We start from the raw sequence: 18,498 nt of genomic DNA, 5'->3' as shown, positions 1-18,498 counted from the left end.
AAAACAGCACACACGTCTCTCACATCACGAGCAAGTTGGAGGAGGAAGTGAAGATCCTTCGCCAAGAGGTAAAACAACTCTGGGATTCACAAGCAGCTCTTCAAAAAGAAAATCGAGAACTCCGCCAACAAATAGCAACGTCCATGAAAAATATGGAATCGAAAATATCAAGCATGAGAGCCATGATGGCTCAGCTCCTTCAAAATGTCACGGGGACAAAACCGAAACAACATCGAGACGAGCCGCGCGGTGTGACGGAGGCCACTGTAGCCGCCACATCCAAAACTGCAACAGTGACCCCCACGCCGAAGCAGACAGCCGTGAAGGAGCACCAACAGCCCGCGAGACAGGAAGTGGAGGCGATGGACACCTGCGAAGACTAGACGAAACAACTGACAACCGAGCCGACCCCGCCCAGCCAGCCGCCCAAGCCCCGCCAGACAACACCGATCACAGGAGCGAGAAAACAGAACACCATCACCCAGTTAACCGTCCTACAGTGGAATATCTATGGCTTAGTGAGCAAAGCCAGTAATCTCTCGCAATATATAAACGCTCACAACACGGCCGTTGTCCTTCTGCAGGAAAGTTTAGTGACCGACGCAACCACCGTAAGACTTGGCAGACGCTACCAAGTCTTCTATCAACCGTACCGACAAGGAGGATCACGAGGCCTCGTAACCCTAGTGAGAAAAGACATCCCAGCCGCCCTGACAGAGAACCCTCACGACCTAGGTGAGCAGGTGGACACTCTGTGCGTCACGCTGCACCTCGGCCGCACATACAAGCTCAATATCTACAATGTGTACTGCCGACAGAGATCAACTCTAGACCTGCTGCCCCTACTAGAAGACCCGAACACGACACCAACACTCCTGAGTGGTGACTTTAATGCCCACCACCCTCTCCTTGAGCCGTGGGGGGACGGTAACGTGAACCAGCGAGGACGACACATCACGCAGGTACTGGAGGACTTTGCCGCGGCAGCCGTGCTTCACGGTGAGCCGCGACCTACACACATAGCAGGAGGCAGGCTGGACCTCACTATAATGGTGAACGGGGACGGCCAGAATATGGATGTGGAAGGAGTCCCAGAGCTTCTGAGTGACCATTGGGCTCAAGAAATGTCACTCCCTGTTAATCTACAACCTGACTGCAATATTAACAGGAAAAAATGGTTGACTCACAAGGCGGACTGGGGGAAATTCACGCATACACTCAACACCTGGTATGCAGATTACAAAGTCCCTGAGTCGACACAACAGTTTGCAAGTGACCTCACAAGAGCCATTCAAGACGCAGCTGATGCCTCCATGCCAACCAGAGGAATGAAAAAGTACAACCCTAACAAGAAATACTGCTGGTATTACGATGACAGAGTTAAGCTGCTCACTAGAATGACTCGCCAGCTAACCAAGGTGTACCAGTCTACGAAGAATGAGGATGATAAAGCAAACTTACAGGAGTGGAACATATATGCAAGAGAACAATTAAATAAAATACGCGAGGAAAAATGGCTTACGTCTATGGCAACCCTCAGCCGCTCCACCGGCATGACCGCAGCCTGGAAGAAAATTAACAATGTCAGGGGTAAACACGCACGCCCACCAGCACACCCTGACCCAGCCGGGAAAGCAGAGGACTTAATCATGGAGTACCGTGACAGGTCTGCTACTACCAACCTCCCACAACATCTGCGAGACAACAAGGCCACACTCGACCCCGCGCGACTCGTCAGTGTCACAGCCGCGACACACCTCCCCGATGATACTGACCACCAGGTAACGCGGGAGGAGCTTCTGCGAGCACGCAAATCCAGCAAGGACACGGCCCCAGGAGAGGATGGCATCACATACTCCATGCTGAATCATGTGTGTGACGTGGCGGGTGATCCCCTGCTCCGACTGTTCAACATGTCGCTGACGCATGGAGAGGTGCCTGAAGAATGGACAACGGCCAACATCATTCCCATACCGAAGCACAACGACCAGTGTAAATTTAGACCTATCAGCCTCACCTCCACCATCTGCAAAATGATGGAAAGAATTCTCCTACGTCGACTTCAGTACAAAATAGGAAAATTTGACGCAGGAATAAATGGCTTCGTTCAAAACAGAAGTACTGCAAACTGCCTGGTCAACTACACATCAAATGCAAAGGCGAAAACCGAAGTGTTCATTGACATCGAGAAAGCCTTTGATAGGGCGCAGCCGACGGTCATCCTCCACGAACTCACCAAGCTGGGCGTCAAAGGAAAGCTGCTCACGTGGATAAAACAGTACCTGACGAACAGACGAGCCCGCGTCATATTTCAAGGTCATGCCTCACACTACCACACTTTAGAAAATGGCACGCCACAGGAAGCGTCATGAGCCCCACCCTCTTCAATGTGTTGATGAACGTGTTGGCAACACTCCCATACCCCGCGGGCACACAACACATCGGCTACGCAGACGACATTGTTCTGCAGACCACCGAGAAAGACTCTGTCACCAAGATGCAAGCCTCACTCGACATCCTGGCGAACAAATGCGATACAATTGGCTTCACTATATCGCACAGCAAGACCAAAGCCATGGCAAAGACCCGCCGCATGCCCCAGACCAAACTCCGCCTCCAGGGTCAAGAAATTGACTGGGGGCTACTCACAGGTACCTCGGCGTTGTCGTATCTCGGAATGGCACCAGCAAGGCCGAGGTGCAACATCTTAAGGAGAAATGCCGTCCCAGGATCAGACTACTACGAGCCCTGTCATGGAGAGGCATGGGAGCCTCAGGCGCCGTCATCCTCGCCGCATACAAAGCCTTGGTGCGCTCGCTGATAGATTATGCAAGTCCTGTCCTTCTCACCATCGCCGCCGGAGACGCTGCCGCCCTAGAAGCAACACAAAATGAAGCCTTGAGAGTTGCTCTCGGCGCACCGAAGTGGACGAAGACAGACAACCTGCGAGCAGAGACACAAATGCCAACAGTGACAGACAGAATAAAATACATGAATGCGTCTTTCACAGTCAAGACATGCACAAGGGACCATCCTGACCACGCGCTCACAAGCCTCCATCAACACCTTCAAGGCCGCCGTGGCCAGGCCAAATGGGTTGTCCAGGCAGCTAATAACCTCAGAGATTTCAACATAACATGGGAGGATGTGCAAGCAGCCACCATCCACCATGGCGCACATGCACTCCCCCCATGGACACCGGCACCTCTGCAAATCACCATCAACCCCCCACGATGCAGGAAGCAGGACACTATGACGGCCGAGCTGCGACAACACGGCCTGCACACCATCAACACGGCCCGCCTCCCTGACGCGGCTGAATACTACACAGACGGCTCCGCTGATCCAAGGACTGGTAGGGCTGGCGCCGCGTTCGTCTGTGTTATGAGGAACGCCGGCGAGACGCCCACACCTACCACCACCACCACCACCACATCAGCCGTCAGAACCACGGACTTCTCCTCGTCCACACAGACCGAGTTGGCAGCCATACACATCGCCTTACACCACGCAAACACCTCACACAACTACAATGTGATCATACACACAGACTCCATGACTGCCATCCACTGCTTGAAAGCCGAAAACAATGAAAACACAAACCAAACACACAACATACACACCACAGCCCAAGAAATTCAAGCCAGAGGACGGAGTGTCGTAGTTAACTGGATTCCCTCTCATGTTGGCATCCGGGGGAATGAAGTGGCCGACACACTGGCGAGACAAGGTGCTCAGGAGCCAGAGGTGAGCCATCATATCCCTACAGAGGTGCGACAGCTGCTGACACGCATCAGAAAACATGCGGAGACCAGGAGACTGCAACAAGCAAGAGAAGCCCGACTTGGAAACAGTGCGAGCGGCCACTGGCAAGGAGCTGTGTGTGAGGCGGAGGGCGACGCGCGCCAACAGACCCTCCGGGGAGTGACCAGGCTGTGCGAAGTGGTACGAGCAAGAATACGCTTAGGGTACCCCTACAAGTGGCAAATTGGAATTGCCACACCAGACAGTGAAAAACAATGCAGACTGTGTGGACACACACTTGAACACTACTTTGCGTGACTGTGCAATAGTAAACCCCTTAAGGGAAAAATGTCCAGTACCTTTACCTACACTTGCTGAGCTGGCAGCTCATTTTGTAAATATTCTTCCACGAACACTTAGCTCCCACCCTGACTTCTGTGCAATTGATAGATAAAGTAATCTCATCCATATATTTTCTTAACTGCATTGATAATCATCTCTAATATTGTATAATATTGTTTAACTTATCTCAGCAACCATTGTGTAACACGAATGTAACTGATATTTGCCAAGACAAGCTAAGTCTTTGTCTTTTTCTCATGTTCTACTTGTGAATAAAAGTACTGAATCTCTCTCTCTCTCTCTCTCTCTCTCTCTCTCTCTCTCTCTCTCTCTCTCTCTCTCTCTCTCTCTCTCTGTAATTATTATTATTATTATTATTATTATTATTATGATTATTATTATTTAGATAGTGCTGAAAAAAGTCGAAATAATACTCCGGCGCCTTAGTTTTTGGTCCATTTTTTTTCAAACTTTCAGGAAACCCCTTTTGTGTGTGTGTGTGTGTGTGTGTGTGTGTGTGTGTATATATATATATATATATATATATATATATATATATATATATATATATATATATATATATATATATATATATATATTGGCTGGAAACCCGCCAACCTGACAACTCTGGCCTGGCCTGACTTGACCCAGCCGAGATGAAAGGGGACACCACCACCACCACCATCACCACCACCACCACCACCAACGTGGCAACATAGGAAAAAAACGCTGCCACATGCCATATAATTTATACAAATTGTCGTTATCATCGTAAACATAGACACTCATTGTACTATATAACTTCCTTTACTATACACGCAATGCATAAAATATCACTTTCAAACACCACATTGATGATAAATAAGAGAGAGACGCATGTACGAAGGTTGATTTGGCAGCATGGCTAATTGTAAACGACCATACCTACCTCACCCTGAACGGGCTTCATAGAGTGGAAAGACTATAGTACCAACGACATCAATTCGCCTCTTCAGATCGGTGTTCAGCGTCCATATCTCACAACCATAGAGTAAGACAGGGATCACCAGCGACTTGAGGATCCGAACCTTCGTCCGTCTGCACAGATACCGACAACGCTAAATACTCGTGTTGAGTGAGCCCATAACGCCGTGGACCAGGCCAATCGGCTGTACAACTTCCTGGCTCGACCCACCGTCCTTACGCACTACACTACCAAGGTATGTGAAATTTTACAAGATCTCAATATCCTCACCTCACACATAGACAGACTGTATTGTTTCATCCAGTAAGCCTCTAAACACCTGAACCTGAAACTTGGAGTCACAGGGGCTTCGCCTGCTCGTGCAGCGCCTCTAGAGCCATTACCAGAACCTCCAGTTACTCAGCAAAGATTACTGCATCATCGGCAAAAACAAGATCTGTAATTTCAGTATTGCCGACAGATGCTCCACAATGACTTTGGTCTACAACTCTGCCTAGTACCCAGTCCATGTAAGTGTTGAAAAGTGATGGAACAAGCATGCATCCCTACCTCACTCCCATATCACAGGGAAGAAGCTGGACATACCCCCTCCACACTTCACAGCACTCACAGTCCCGGAGTAGAGCCCAGTTAATAGACCAATAATCATTGTAGGAGTCCCACGGAGACGCAGAAGATCCCAGAGTGTCTCTCGATGCACTGAATCAAATGCCTTCTTGAGATCAACATAGGCTGTAATCATCCCTTATTGAAACTCACGTCGGCGCTCCATTAGTGCGCGAAGCAGTAGGATCCGGTCAGTTGTTGACTTACTGGGCGTGAACCCAGACTGTTCAGGCCTCTGGTGTTTCAGTAGGTGACTGGATATGCTTCAACAGCAAATGGGCAAGCACCTTGCCTGGTAAGTTGAGCAGTGTTATACCGTGGTAGTTGTTGCAGTCCTGACGGTTCCCTTTCCTCTTCCAGATAGGGATGACCAATCCCTTTTTCCAGTCAGGGGGAATGGTACCTGAGTGCCATACAGCAATCAAGATAGCATGCAACCCACGGATCATGGCCCTATCCCCCACTTTGAGCAGCTCTGCACTGATGTTACATATGCCAGCTGCCTTTCCACCCCTCAACTTTGCCACAGCCTCTTTGATATCATCTATGGAGGGTGCTGTTCGTCAGTGGGTTGATCAGTATCCAGGATCTGTAACCCTGCAGTCTGGAGCTGTCCACTTGGAGGATCCACCGTGAACAGCTGCTCAAAGTACTCAGCCCAACGAGTCATCTGCCCATCTGCGTCCGATACTAGGTGACCATCTGCTGTTCAGATAGCGCTTGCCTGAGATGTAGACTTGGAGCTGAGTTTCTTCATGGTTCCATGGGTAGGTCGGAGGTCATTAGCATTTAAATAACACTCTACATCCTTAGCAAGACCCCTGCCATACCTCTCCTTGTCTCTCCTCAGGAGAGCTCAAGTCATACGTGACAGAGCCCTGTACTGGCCACGGTTCCCAGCAACTCTGGCAGCGCCACTCTCCTCAATACTGTCCAGCGTCTCTACCGAGGTGAAGCCACTCCATGACCTTGGGAGCTCCCCAGCACATTCCTTGGCAGCTTCAAGAGTCTCACGTTTGAAGGTATCCCATACCTCTACCAAGTTCTCGATGGCGTCGAGTACTCCAAACCAATAGGAGACTGTCACTACATACTCCTGAGCACATGTCAAGTCCTTTAGTTTCTCAAGATGAAACATAGTGTGGTCACATCTTGGAGGCTTTCTAGCCTTGACATGGAAGGTGAGTGTAGCAACAACAAGCCTGTGATCAGTTGCAAAGAACTTGGCACTTCGCAAAAATCCCTGCAGTTCTGAAGAATCTTCCAATGAGTACTTACAAGGATATGGTTGATCTCCTTCGCTACTCCTCTGGCACTGCTATACCAAGTCCAGTGGTATAGCGCTGGTTTCTGATACCAAGAACTCGCAATTCTCAACCTTCTGGATCTTGCAGGATTCAGAAGGAAAGAGCTGTTGTCGTTCCTGGTACCAGAGCCATGGGGACCAACACATAACTCGTAGCCTGCTCTCTCAGTGCCAGTGAAACCATTAAAGTCACTCAAGACAATAAGTACAGCACGACAGGGACACTGGTCCAGTACAGAGTCGAATTTGGCATAGAACATCTCCTTCTCTTCAGTTCCACACACCTCGGTAGGAGCATATACTGCAACAACAGACATGAAGCCTAGACTGTGCTTCAGCCTTAGTCACATTATACACTCGTCAACCAAAGTAACCTCTACAATGGACAGCTACAGTCTGTTGGAGACGCCTATGGCTACCCCTTGACACAATGACAATTGCTTATGCCGGACCAATAGTAAGTAAAACCCTTACTACTGGTCTTGCCACTGCCAGGCCTCCTTGTCTCAGAGTCCCACCATATCCACCCTCAGCCTACTTAGCTCATCCGAAAGATGAGGCAGTCGTTGATCCTCTGAGAGGCTCAGGAAGTCCCAAGAGCCTACACGTAGAACCCTCCAAAGGTTTACCTCAGGAATGGTCCAATGGGCAGGTGCCTCGTCTACAACCCCACCAGCATCCCCAGAGTTAAAAATAGGTTGAGGGGATCCTCCTGTCCCTCTCAAGACACAGTAATCTCCCAAGCTTTCCCCTGCATCCACCATACGGTTTGCATGGTCGGACGCCCCCAGCAGAACCGGATCAGGATCGTGGCTAAAGGCTCACCCACACCAAAAGCCTCGACCCCGACCTCTACCTCCAACTCTGGTAACGGCTGTGGACTTTTTTTTACAGGGGGGATGTTGCAAGCCCCACCCCAACCAGCCAGGTCAGCCTTGGGCAAGGACACTGGTATCCCTGAGGGTAAAAACCCTGGCTGCCCAAGAAAGGACAGAAAGGGAGGCAAAACAGCAGAAACAGAAGGGGACTGAGCTATGGGAGGTAGAGGGCACTTACTCCTCACTTGGATAGAATCCACCCACCACCAGAGAATCCACCCATCACCAGTTTATTGTGCACTTCATACGGTGTATGAAGTGTACATGTAGTGCAGGGGACAATAATATCAAGTTTTTAGTTATTAAGGTCATAATAAATTATAACTAAGACGCACACGTGGATACCAGACATACAGACGTATAAATGATTTTGAGACCCTTCTGAGAGAAAGAGATGGTAGTCAGTCATGAATTAAAAACATTAAATTCACTCGTTATGTAATCTGAAGTTTTAACAAATTTTTCACTCCAGTCAGTAGAAGGAGAACTGAGCTGTTCAGAAAAATGTCTATCAATAATGTAATCTCATTAGTAATGGCAATCAAAAATCACTTTTAATTACTCCATACAAGTCCTATGGTAGCAACTGATGATACTTGGGATGGGGAGGAAACGGGGCCCGCCAGGAAGTTGACAGTGGGAAAATGCAAAGAATCTCATTCGCATTGTCTGGTTCCTCTCTCTGCCTGAACAGGTTAGTCGCGTTCTCGCTCCTGAATTAACGTAACTTTTATATAAAACATAATGCTTATACATATATCTGTTATTAAATTGTTTACAGTCCGGTTCCTCTCTCCATCCGAACAGATACAGAGACGGCTACCCTCTCTATGCGTGATCCATGTGTAGGTATGTGTTTTGCTAGGCTATTTATTTATTTATTTTGTTTTTTTTTTATTTATTTATTTATTATTATTATTTTTTTTTTTTTTTTTTTGTGAAAATAAGGAAAGTGATGTTATTGTGTTGGCGTTGGTGTTAAAGGAGAACAGCCTGGTACACGTCTTCCCATAAACAGTGTATTGCGGCCCTAAAGACAAGTTAAGTGAGTTTTGTGTGTGTGTGTGTGTGTGTGTGTGTGTGAACTACGAGCAGATCACGTCGTGCGTATCGCCACGTTTTTTTTTTTTTTTTTTTTTTTTTTAGTTGTAGTGAGGCGGTGCGTGTAGTGAATCATACTATGTGATTTTTTTTTTTTCCGTGTGTGTATTTTATTTTGTAGTGAGTGAGATATCCTCTCTCTGGTGAACTGGACTGTAAATGGAACGAATGTCATTGTGGGGAGAAAGTTCACTTGATATTATTCCATCAGTTTATATGGTAAAGTATGTGAATATGTATTCAGTGTTAATTATTCAAAAATTATAACCAGTGCCTTAATACAACTACCTGTACTATTAGATTAAGAATAAAGTTTCAAAATAAATTTAAAAAGCTTCATAATTATTTTTCTTATATTTTCCCCCGCATTACACACAATAAACTTAAAAACTAATATAGACCATATAGATTCAAAGAGATTCCATAAAACTGTTGATTATTTTAATTTCAAGTGGAAAATATAAAATATTATATGTAAATTATGTTCAATTACATATCTGTAAATGTCAACAATATAATGTGTGAGAGTGAGTGTGTATGTGTGTGTGACTGTGTGTTCTTGCCCTTGGACGCGGGATTTCGTCTGCACTCTGTACCTTTATAGTCGTTCTGATATTCTTGTTATCTCCTTGCCCTTGAGTGGACAGCCTCCGTCTCCGCCACGATGCTTAAGTTGTATATTGATCTTATGTCCCAGCCGTCCAGGGCATTGTACATCTTTTTGAAGAAGACCAAAATACCCTTTGAAACTAACCTCGTCAATCTCGCCAAAGGTAGGGTTAAAATGCATGTATTTCGGCCTAAGTAAGGAGACAGTGGCTGCACGGAATATGACCATATCTGTACCGATGTACGGAGCCTGGTAGTTCTATAGTTCTCAGTCACATAATCACGTAGATTATACTATTTTGCAGCCCTATTTTTTTTAAGAAAACTGATGTTTACAAGCTCCCCTTTTAGAGTAGTTAACGCCATTAGTGTCATGTAGAACAAAATGATGGCTGCATTCATAGTCTTAAAGATATACGGTATCGTGGTATTAATTGACTGGTAATATTTTCCTTTTAGGAGCACACCGCACAGAAGAGTATGCAGCTATAAATCCTTTCCAGCAAGTACCAGCAATAGATGATAATGGTTTTAAATTATCAGAAAGGTAATGAAGTTAGTATTAAATTTTCTATCCCAGTTCAGTTGCTATAATTCTTTCTGAAATTATTTTCTATTTAAAACAAGATCTTTTCAATAACTTCACATGGTCTTTAGAGTTTTGCGTGTTTCCTTAGATACTGTTTGAATTTTTATTTTGGGTGTACTTTTTGATGAGTATATATCAAACATCTTCATAGAGGTACCTCTTTTTAAAAGGTCTTATATATTTTGTGCTTACTTGCATACATATATATTACCTGTTTCATTAGTAACTCTTGTTTATAGGGCCTCAGAAAAGTCTTGCCTTTCCTGAGACCTCTGGACCAGAAGACTATAGTTTTGATATACCTGTGTCAGTAAACACCATTTAATGTCCACATCATCAGCAAAATTAAAATTTTGAAAGGTTGTAACACATTTTTCTCACATCATTAACCATTAGACTGTTAACAACAGTTAAAACTGACTAATTTTATTTCCATTATATTACATGATTTTAATGACTTGAAATGAAACTGCAGGGACCCATCTTTTCTTTATTTACCACATTTTCTAAGGATACAGATATCCACATAATCATTGTCTGAATGGCACTTCATTAATCACACAGTCACTCTTACTCCTTTGTTTGGATTTTATGCTATGAGTTTTCTCTTCGATGATATGTGGTGTTCCTTGTGAGAAACTTAAATGCAATATCCAGTCATGTGTGAATTCTAGACTTTATATTAAAGAAAGATACGTCAAGTATTTTGTGAACTATGTATTTTCAGAAAATGCACTCACTCAGCAAGTGTCTCGGATCTAGGGTGTTTACTTTGTCCAGAAGTTAAGGACTGAATAAGTTCAAATTTTATAAAGCAAAGCAATGTTAATCACAAACAAGGTGTTCTTACTAATAATAACTGTCTGAAAGATGATTATTTGAGAAAATGTGGTACATATTATAATGTTTTAAGGATATGTCTGCTCCCCAACATTAGATATTGAAAAGTGAAAAGGCAATAATAATGATAATGAATAAGTTATTAAAAACAAGTTTATATATCTATCTATCTGTGTGAGGTGTTTAGAATAGTAGTGATGTAAGCACCAAAAATAAATTATGGAGAAAAACACAGTTAAAGTTTTGCAACATTCAGAATGCAATAACTTTTTACTGAGTTGAGGTAGAAACTTCTAGTTTTTTGCAAAATGAAGCTGTATAACAGGACTTTGCAACCATTGTAAGCAAAATGTAATTAGCTACGTTCTGAAGTTGCTCATTAACAGCGTTTTTCTTGGCGGGGCCACCTGTATTTTCGGAACGAAAAATTAATAATAATGCTAATATTAATAATAAACAACCTCCACCCTTGTAAAATAGTAAAAAATTAAAAGTTACTGTGTAAAGCTGGTGGAGGTACGTTGGTGTAAAATTCACTGTGCGGTCACTTTAATGTGATGCCAATACGGTCGATTAATGCCTTCTGACAGCACAGATGCGAGCCAAACACAAAAGGAAGAAGATACTGCTATACTACAGCTTGCTGAGACACGCCAGGGTGAAAATGCAGGCCTCCCATTGCCTGCCCCAGTACATACGTCATTATTGAGTGAGCATGAGAGGGGTTTTTTGTCGACAGCCGCACGGCCGTGCGTATCCCTCCAAAGATTGGGAATTTCAACCGAATTTTGACTTAAATGTTGCAGATTTGGAAAGCTGAAGGCGAGATGAAGGAAATGCTATACAAATCTCAAAATCGGCCGGGGTGGTGCTTACATCACTACTATTCTGAACGCTTCATATACTCATCTGGCAATCCTACAGACAGGCACCACACAGTTATGTACACATCATTAACACTAATAGCCCTGTTGGCACCTGTAGGAAAGGGACAGTCTCATAGACAACACCATTACATCCCTGGAGGCTAAGCATAGTACAACTGACCCCTTATTTCCACACGAAGGCCTAACAGCATGGACTGCTTTTTTCATAATGAGACCATTTCCTACCATGCACTTACTTTAGTCCTTAGACCACAGAAGATGCAGGATACTTCTTACGGAGTTCCCTACACACTAATGAGATCCATATGCCAATAGGATTTGCCAGATGTGCAATGAGATGGCATCATTTTCATGCACTCACTGCTATTGGTCTCCATTCACCTCTACCATGTTCTTGTGTGCTGCATAATAGTTCCTTTCTTATTCAATACTCTATTTACACAGTTCATTCACTCTATGTGAAACCTTTCTCTGAATTTTTCATCATGCATGTCTGACCACATTATTCTCCTTAGAAGGTTATGGTTCTTTGTTCTCTCTGCTTGTCTTAACCATCTTACACACACAGATCTCCCCATCCAATCAACTCACAAAACACCAGTTCTTATCTTTTAATTTCTCTTGTCCCACCATGTTACCCTACAGTCCAGTGGTTCCCAAACTATCTTATCTTCTTGCTTCCAGTAGACCCGCACACCCCCCCCCCTCCCACTTCCTCTTTTGCTCATGTGAACTTATTTTATTTTATTGCATTTATTTCTTAGCATTGTTCAGGAAAACAGATCTCTGTTTGTATTAAATTTTGATAATGAAAGCCACTCAAACAAATAATAGTACATTCCAGAGAGACATTTTGATTTTATTATTCTTATAATCTATTAAAACATTTTTTTTAGCAGATGACTTCACGCCCCCCTTGAATTCTCTTTACGCCTCCCTAGGGGGGCACGCCCCCCAGTTTGGGAACCACTGCCCTACACATACTCCTCCTTGTCTTAACCATCTTACACACACAGATCTCCCCATCCAATCAACTCACAAAACACCAGTTCTTATCTTATAATTTCTCTTGTCCCACCATGTTACCCTACACATACTCCTCAAACACAAAACTTCCATTTTATTCAACTATTTCTTTTCCAGTACTCCTATGTTCTGTGTTTCAGTACTTTACAGTGTTGCTGACTTTGCTATTCCTTCATAGAACCCTCTCTTTACACTCTTGTCTAGTGTTCTGTGTTTAAAGATTTTTTCTGTCCACCAAGTACTACTTTTCTTGCATCCTTTGCCTTGCTCTTCACCTCTGTCTTTATTCTTGTTTACTGCAACTGTTGATTCAAAATACTTGAAACAATCCACCTCTTCCAGCTATTCTCCATTCAATCTCGCATCCATTGATTTACCACCTATATATCTTGAGCTTTTAATAACTTTGCTTTTACCATAATTTACATTCAGCTTTCTCCTTATAAACACAACTAAACTCCTCTACCAATCTTTTCAACTTCCTTTGTGAGTCAGCCACTAGAGCTGCATAATTATCTGTACATGTATCATCTAATTTAGATTTCATACTATTTCTTCCCCACTGATCAAACTCTGCCTAAAATCTTAATGTTCTGTTCCTTTACCAGACTCACCATATACAAGGTGAACAGACACTAATAGCCCTGTTGGCACTTGTAAGGAAGGGACAGTCTCATGGACAACACATAACTGATACAAACCTGCATTGCCTGGGAAGAAGTCACTCGCCATCACCAACTCTCATACATGCTTAGCTATTTACATAAAAGCTTCTCACTCCTTCCAGCAACCTTCCTCCAACTCCAATTACTTTCAGAATGTCTCATAATCCTTTTTCTGTTAATCCTATCATTATGTTTTCCCAAAATAATTAAATAACAAAAAAGACCTTTATTTCCCCAAAAAGCTCTTCATACACCTCTCTTTCTTGAAAAATCATGTCTACACAACCTCTTCCCTTTTTAAAACCTCTCTGTTCCTCTGGACTTTTCTAAACTTTCTCTTATTCTTCTTATCAGAACCCTAATATACACCTTTCCTATACTACTCTCCGTACACATATATATCCATATTTTTGTAGCTTTTCTCTCCATCCCATAACATAACATAACATAACATAAATAATAGGATAACAAAGGGCCACCAGGGCCCATCTAGGTTATCCTGTATCAGTCGCACAGCGACCTCGTCATCAGTACTTAAAGATACACTTACAAGTACACAATACATTATATACTAATTCTAAGTATTTGGCCCATTAACAGGGCTAAGTCCTGCAGCGAAATCCTCTACAATTTGTGGTCCCCATACATGGGGATCATGTCTTGTTTAACTATAGTAAATTTCTTATAAAACTATCATGCAGTGCTATACATAATTATAAATCTAATAAATTTAAGTGCTTATCTAATCTGTTTTTAAACATTGTCAAACTAGTGCTATTTACAACCGTCTCTGGCAATGCATTCCAGAAGTCTACCACCCTATGACTAAAGAAATATTTTCTTATATCTAACCTGCAGCCTTGCTTTCTAATCTTCCTGCCATGATTTCTAGTCCTATTTCCTCCTCTAAGGTAAAGAAAGATCTCACATCTATGTAGTTTGTATCTGAGAACATTTTAAATAACTCTATCATATCCCTCTTATACATCTCCTCTCAAATGAAAACATGTTTAATTCCTTTAATCTATCTCTATACTCCAGGCGCTTTAATGCTGGTATCATCCTAGTTGCTCTTCTCTGAACTGCTTCTAACATGTTGATATCCTGCCTATAGTGGGGTGACCAGGCCTGTATGCAATACTCTAAATGGGGCCTAACATAGGAATTATATAAGCTACGCACCACTTCCTTACTTTTATAACTAACATTTCTATTTATAAAACCCAGGATCCTATTTGCCCTATTTCTTGCTTCTAAACATTGCTTTGAAAATTTCATAGTCCTGTCTATCACTACTCCTAAATCCTTTCCTTCCTCTACTGCCTCTAGCCAACATCCCTCCATCTCATAGCTAAAGTTTGTGTTGTCTTTACCTAAATGCATAACCTGACACTTTTTAGAATTAAACTCCATCTGCCACCTGTCTGCCCATGCTATCAGCCTGTCCAGGTCTCGTTGTATTCTGTAATTGTCCTTTTCACCCTGTACTGCACATGCTATCTTAGTATCATCTGCAAACTTTGATACTTTGCTACTAATTCCTATATCTAAATCGTTAATGTACACCAAGAAAAGAAGAGGTCCTAGCACTGATCCTTGGGGTACCCCCACTAACCACTTCCTTCCACTCAGACATTGCCCCATTTAATACTACTCTCTGTTTCCTATCAGAAAGCCATTCACTAATCCAATCAACTAACCTACCCCCTATCCCATGTAGTCTCAATTTGTACACTAGCCTCCTATGCGGTACCTTATCAAACGCCTTGCTAAAATCTAGATATATAACATGTTATAATGATAAGAATGATACAATGGTAATGTTAATAATAATGATAATGATGATAATAATAATGATAATAATAATAGCGATTAATAATAATAATGATAATAATAATAATAATAATAATAATAATAATAATAATAATGATATTAGTAATAAGTCAATGAATAAAAAAGACAAACTATTATCTTCAAGGACTGTATGTGGGACTTGTACTTTTTATTTACTACTCACATTAAGCTGATTTCAGTCAGTTTCTGGGAATCAGTATTATGTAATGAATAGTTTTATTAATTTAGGAAAGATTGGGAAGATTTGAGGCAACTCTCTGTATACATTATATACAGCTTAATGATTTTGTTTATTACTGTATACAGGATTGTAGCATGAATTCCTTCAGATACTGCTTGAGGTTTCACTGAAAGTACAGTACTTTTTATTTTAAGTAAAAAATATTATTTGCACATGCATTTTGAGGTGTTGGTTAGCAGTATTATGAAATTCAAGTGGCTGTGTGTAACACTTTTTCTGTCATATTAGATCATGTTCATTCAATTGTTTGCACACGTATATTTCAGCGTTGCAATACTACGTTATCTGTGCCGTGAGCACAATATTGACGACCACTGGTACCCTAAGGACTCAAAGGCTCAGGCTCGGGTGGATCAGTATCTGGAATGGCAGCACGTCAACACCAGGATTTCCTGTGCCATGTACTTCCAACACAAAGTATACTGGCATTACTTGCTATTTTAGATTATGAATTACAAGGAAGTCCAAAATAGTTAATTACATAAGAATGAATTTTACATAACACATTGTTGTAATGGAATGCCTTAAAATCTTGATTAGTTGGTGGTGTTCCAGCCTTTGTTAAAAGAAAATGTTGAATTCATGTTCAGGAATTAATTGAAAAGATTTTATATAGTTGTGTGAGGACTATAGTTGTGTGTAGGTCCTCTTCTAAGTACTTTAGTTGTTAATTCTTATATGGAAGGTAGGTACAGTTCATCCTTCCATGATGACATATGAACATATACTTGAAATGTGAGTATTGACTTAACATGTTCCTTTAGTTCCTGATTCCCAAGATGTTTGGGACTGAGGTAAACGAGAAGAAGGTTGCTGATTTCCAGTCCCGCATGGAAGATGCCTTGGAGAATTTTGAAACAATATGGCTGAAGGATCAGCTATTTCTTGCTGGAAATAAAGCTTCCATTGCTGATATTCTTGCTGCTTGTGAACTAGAACAACCCAGTAAGTAATATCAATTTCTTAATAATAATAGAAAAAAAAAATGTTGTCATGAAGACAATCACTTGTATTTCTATCAAGTATTTCCTGAGACTTAGTAAATTCTTTTTTTTTTTTTTTGTGATAATTTTTTCACAGGTATGGCTGGGTATGATGTGTGTGAGGGGCGGCCTTTAGTCACTGCATGGTTGCAACGTGTAAGAGAAGCCTTCCATCCTTACTATGACGAGGGCCATGCTATTGTCAGTAAAGTTCGAGCAAAGCAAGGATTCAAGATCCCTGGTGCTAAACTTTGAAATGTATAGTACATTGTGATGATACAGGCTGGTCCTATACAATCAAATATGTTAATTTCAGTAGTATTGTACATATTTTTATATTGCTATAAAGTGTAACAAAAAGAAAATATGAGACTTGTTTTTCAAAACAAGTGGAAAAGCACATCATAAAAGTAGAACATATACTCTAAATACTAAAAAAATTTATTTACAATTATAAAAAGAGAAATTTTAAAACCTGACTGACACTTGGACAGTGAGGGTCATTTCTTCTCATAAGTTCTTGAGGATAAGATGTGAGGGAATGCTTAAATTTAAAGTATGATTTTTTTTTTTCTTTTTCTAAAAACAAACATGAAAAAGTAAGGTAAGTTGCTAGAAGCCATCAGTCTATACATGGTAGGCAGTGTCAGAAATTTGCCTATTTCCAATTTTTTTTTTTTTTTTTTTTTTTTTTTTTTTTTACAGTATAGGCTATAGGCCTTACTGTAAAAAAAAAAATGGAAATAGGCATATTTCTGACACTGCCTACCATTACAGTGTCGAGGAGAGAAACACAGCCATACTACATTATATTACATTTTCTGAATAAAAAAAAGAAAATCTTTCCAACCAAACAAAATCAACACAAATACTTTGTTGCATAAAGAACCTTTTTTTTTTATTTTCCTATTATGAAAATTTTTAATTTGAAAGTACGTGTAGTTAGATTATATGTTATGGTATTATTACTTAGGTCATGTTTCTAATATTTTGTAGGTCTTATATATGAAACCCCAAAATAATCCTAGGCATGCTGATAAAAAAGATAAATAAATAAATATTAGAATGACGAGTGTTATTTCAATTGAAAAAAGAAATTGCTGCTTGATAAAATCTCTTTTGCTGATTGTAATTTGATTTGCATTTCTATCAAATCAAATACCAATTCAATGCAAACTCCTCTAATAAAAAAAGATTGTTGTAAAGCCAAAAAAAATGTTTTTTGCACCCTTTTTCAACTGGTCTCTCTCCTTTCTCTTCCCACTCACACTCCTCCCCCCTACCTCTACCTCCACCTACTCCAACAGTGAGGTTTTGAATCACCTGGAAACACCTGCAAAACATTCAAATTTTCCCTAAATAGGAGAGGAAACTGTTATCTTGCCATGGCAAGACAGTTAGTTATTGGGCATCCTAGGCGGGTGCTAAGCAGGTTGGGGCGCCAAGGATACCTAGGTTGGGTGACGGGAACTCACAGGTGTCGTGTTTTGTAGCTGTTTGGCTATCCACAACTGACTGGACTTTGTTTACAAAACAAAGACCGGGCAGCTATGTTCGCAGCTGGCCACTTGTTTGTAGGTGCCCGGCCAGTGCTCTGTAACAGGGAGCATATTCATTTTTTTTCTTTCATAAGAAAACAGTTTATAAATCCAATACACTGCAACATTTTGACAAAAAAGCTTGTACTTTGTTATACTAAGTCAGATTTTTTTTTTATGCAAGAAGGAGAACTGCCAAGGGTAACATTATATTAGAAAAAAAATGCCCGCTGGAACTGCAGTTTCCTTAAAAGTTTTGAAAGGATTAGCCAAAAGCCTGGAACAAATGTCTTGACAACTCCCTTAAAAAAAGTTGAGTCATAGG

The 18,498-nt window shown here is 41.7% G+C and overlaps 1 protein-coding gene across 1 annotated transcript; it reads left to right on the top strand.

Annotated features, from left to right (window-relative positions):
- The first annotated feature begins 9,465 nt into the window (after window positions 1-9,465).
- On the top strand, window positions 9,466-17,851 carry LOC123514992 (glutathione S-transferase theta-1-like). The gene is made up of 5 exons (XM_045273299.1): window positions 9,466-9,714; window positions 10,010-10,097; window positions 15,919-16,069; window positions 16,417-16,597; window positions 16,733-17,851. The coding sequence occupies exons 1-5, from the start codon at window positions 9,606-9,608 to the stop codon at window positions 16,888-16,890; spliced, it is 687 nt and encodes a 228-aa protein (XP_045129234.1). The 5' UTR covers window positions 9,466-9,605; the 3' UTR covers window positions 16,891-17,851.
- The last annotated feature ends 647 nt before the right edge of the window (window positions 17,852-18,498 follow it).

This window comes from Portunus trituberculatus, chromosome 38 (assembly GCF_017591435.1).
Source record: "Portunus trituberculatus isolate SZX2019 chromosome 38, ASM1759143v1, whole genome shotgun sequence".
Taxonomy (NCBI): Eukaryota; Metazoa; Arthropoda; class Malacostraca; order Decapoda; family Portunidae; genus Portunus; species Portunus trituberculatus.
Note: the sequence above shows the minus strand (reverse complement) of the source record. Positions and strands in the feature narration are given on the sequence as shown.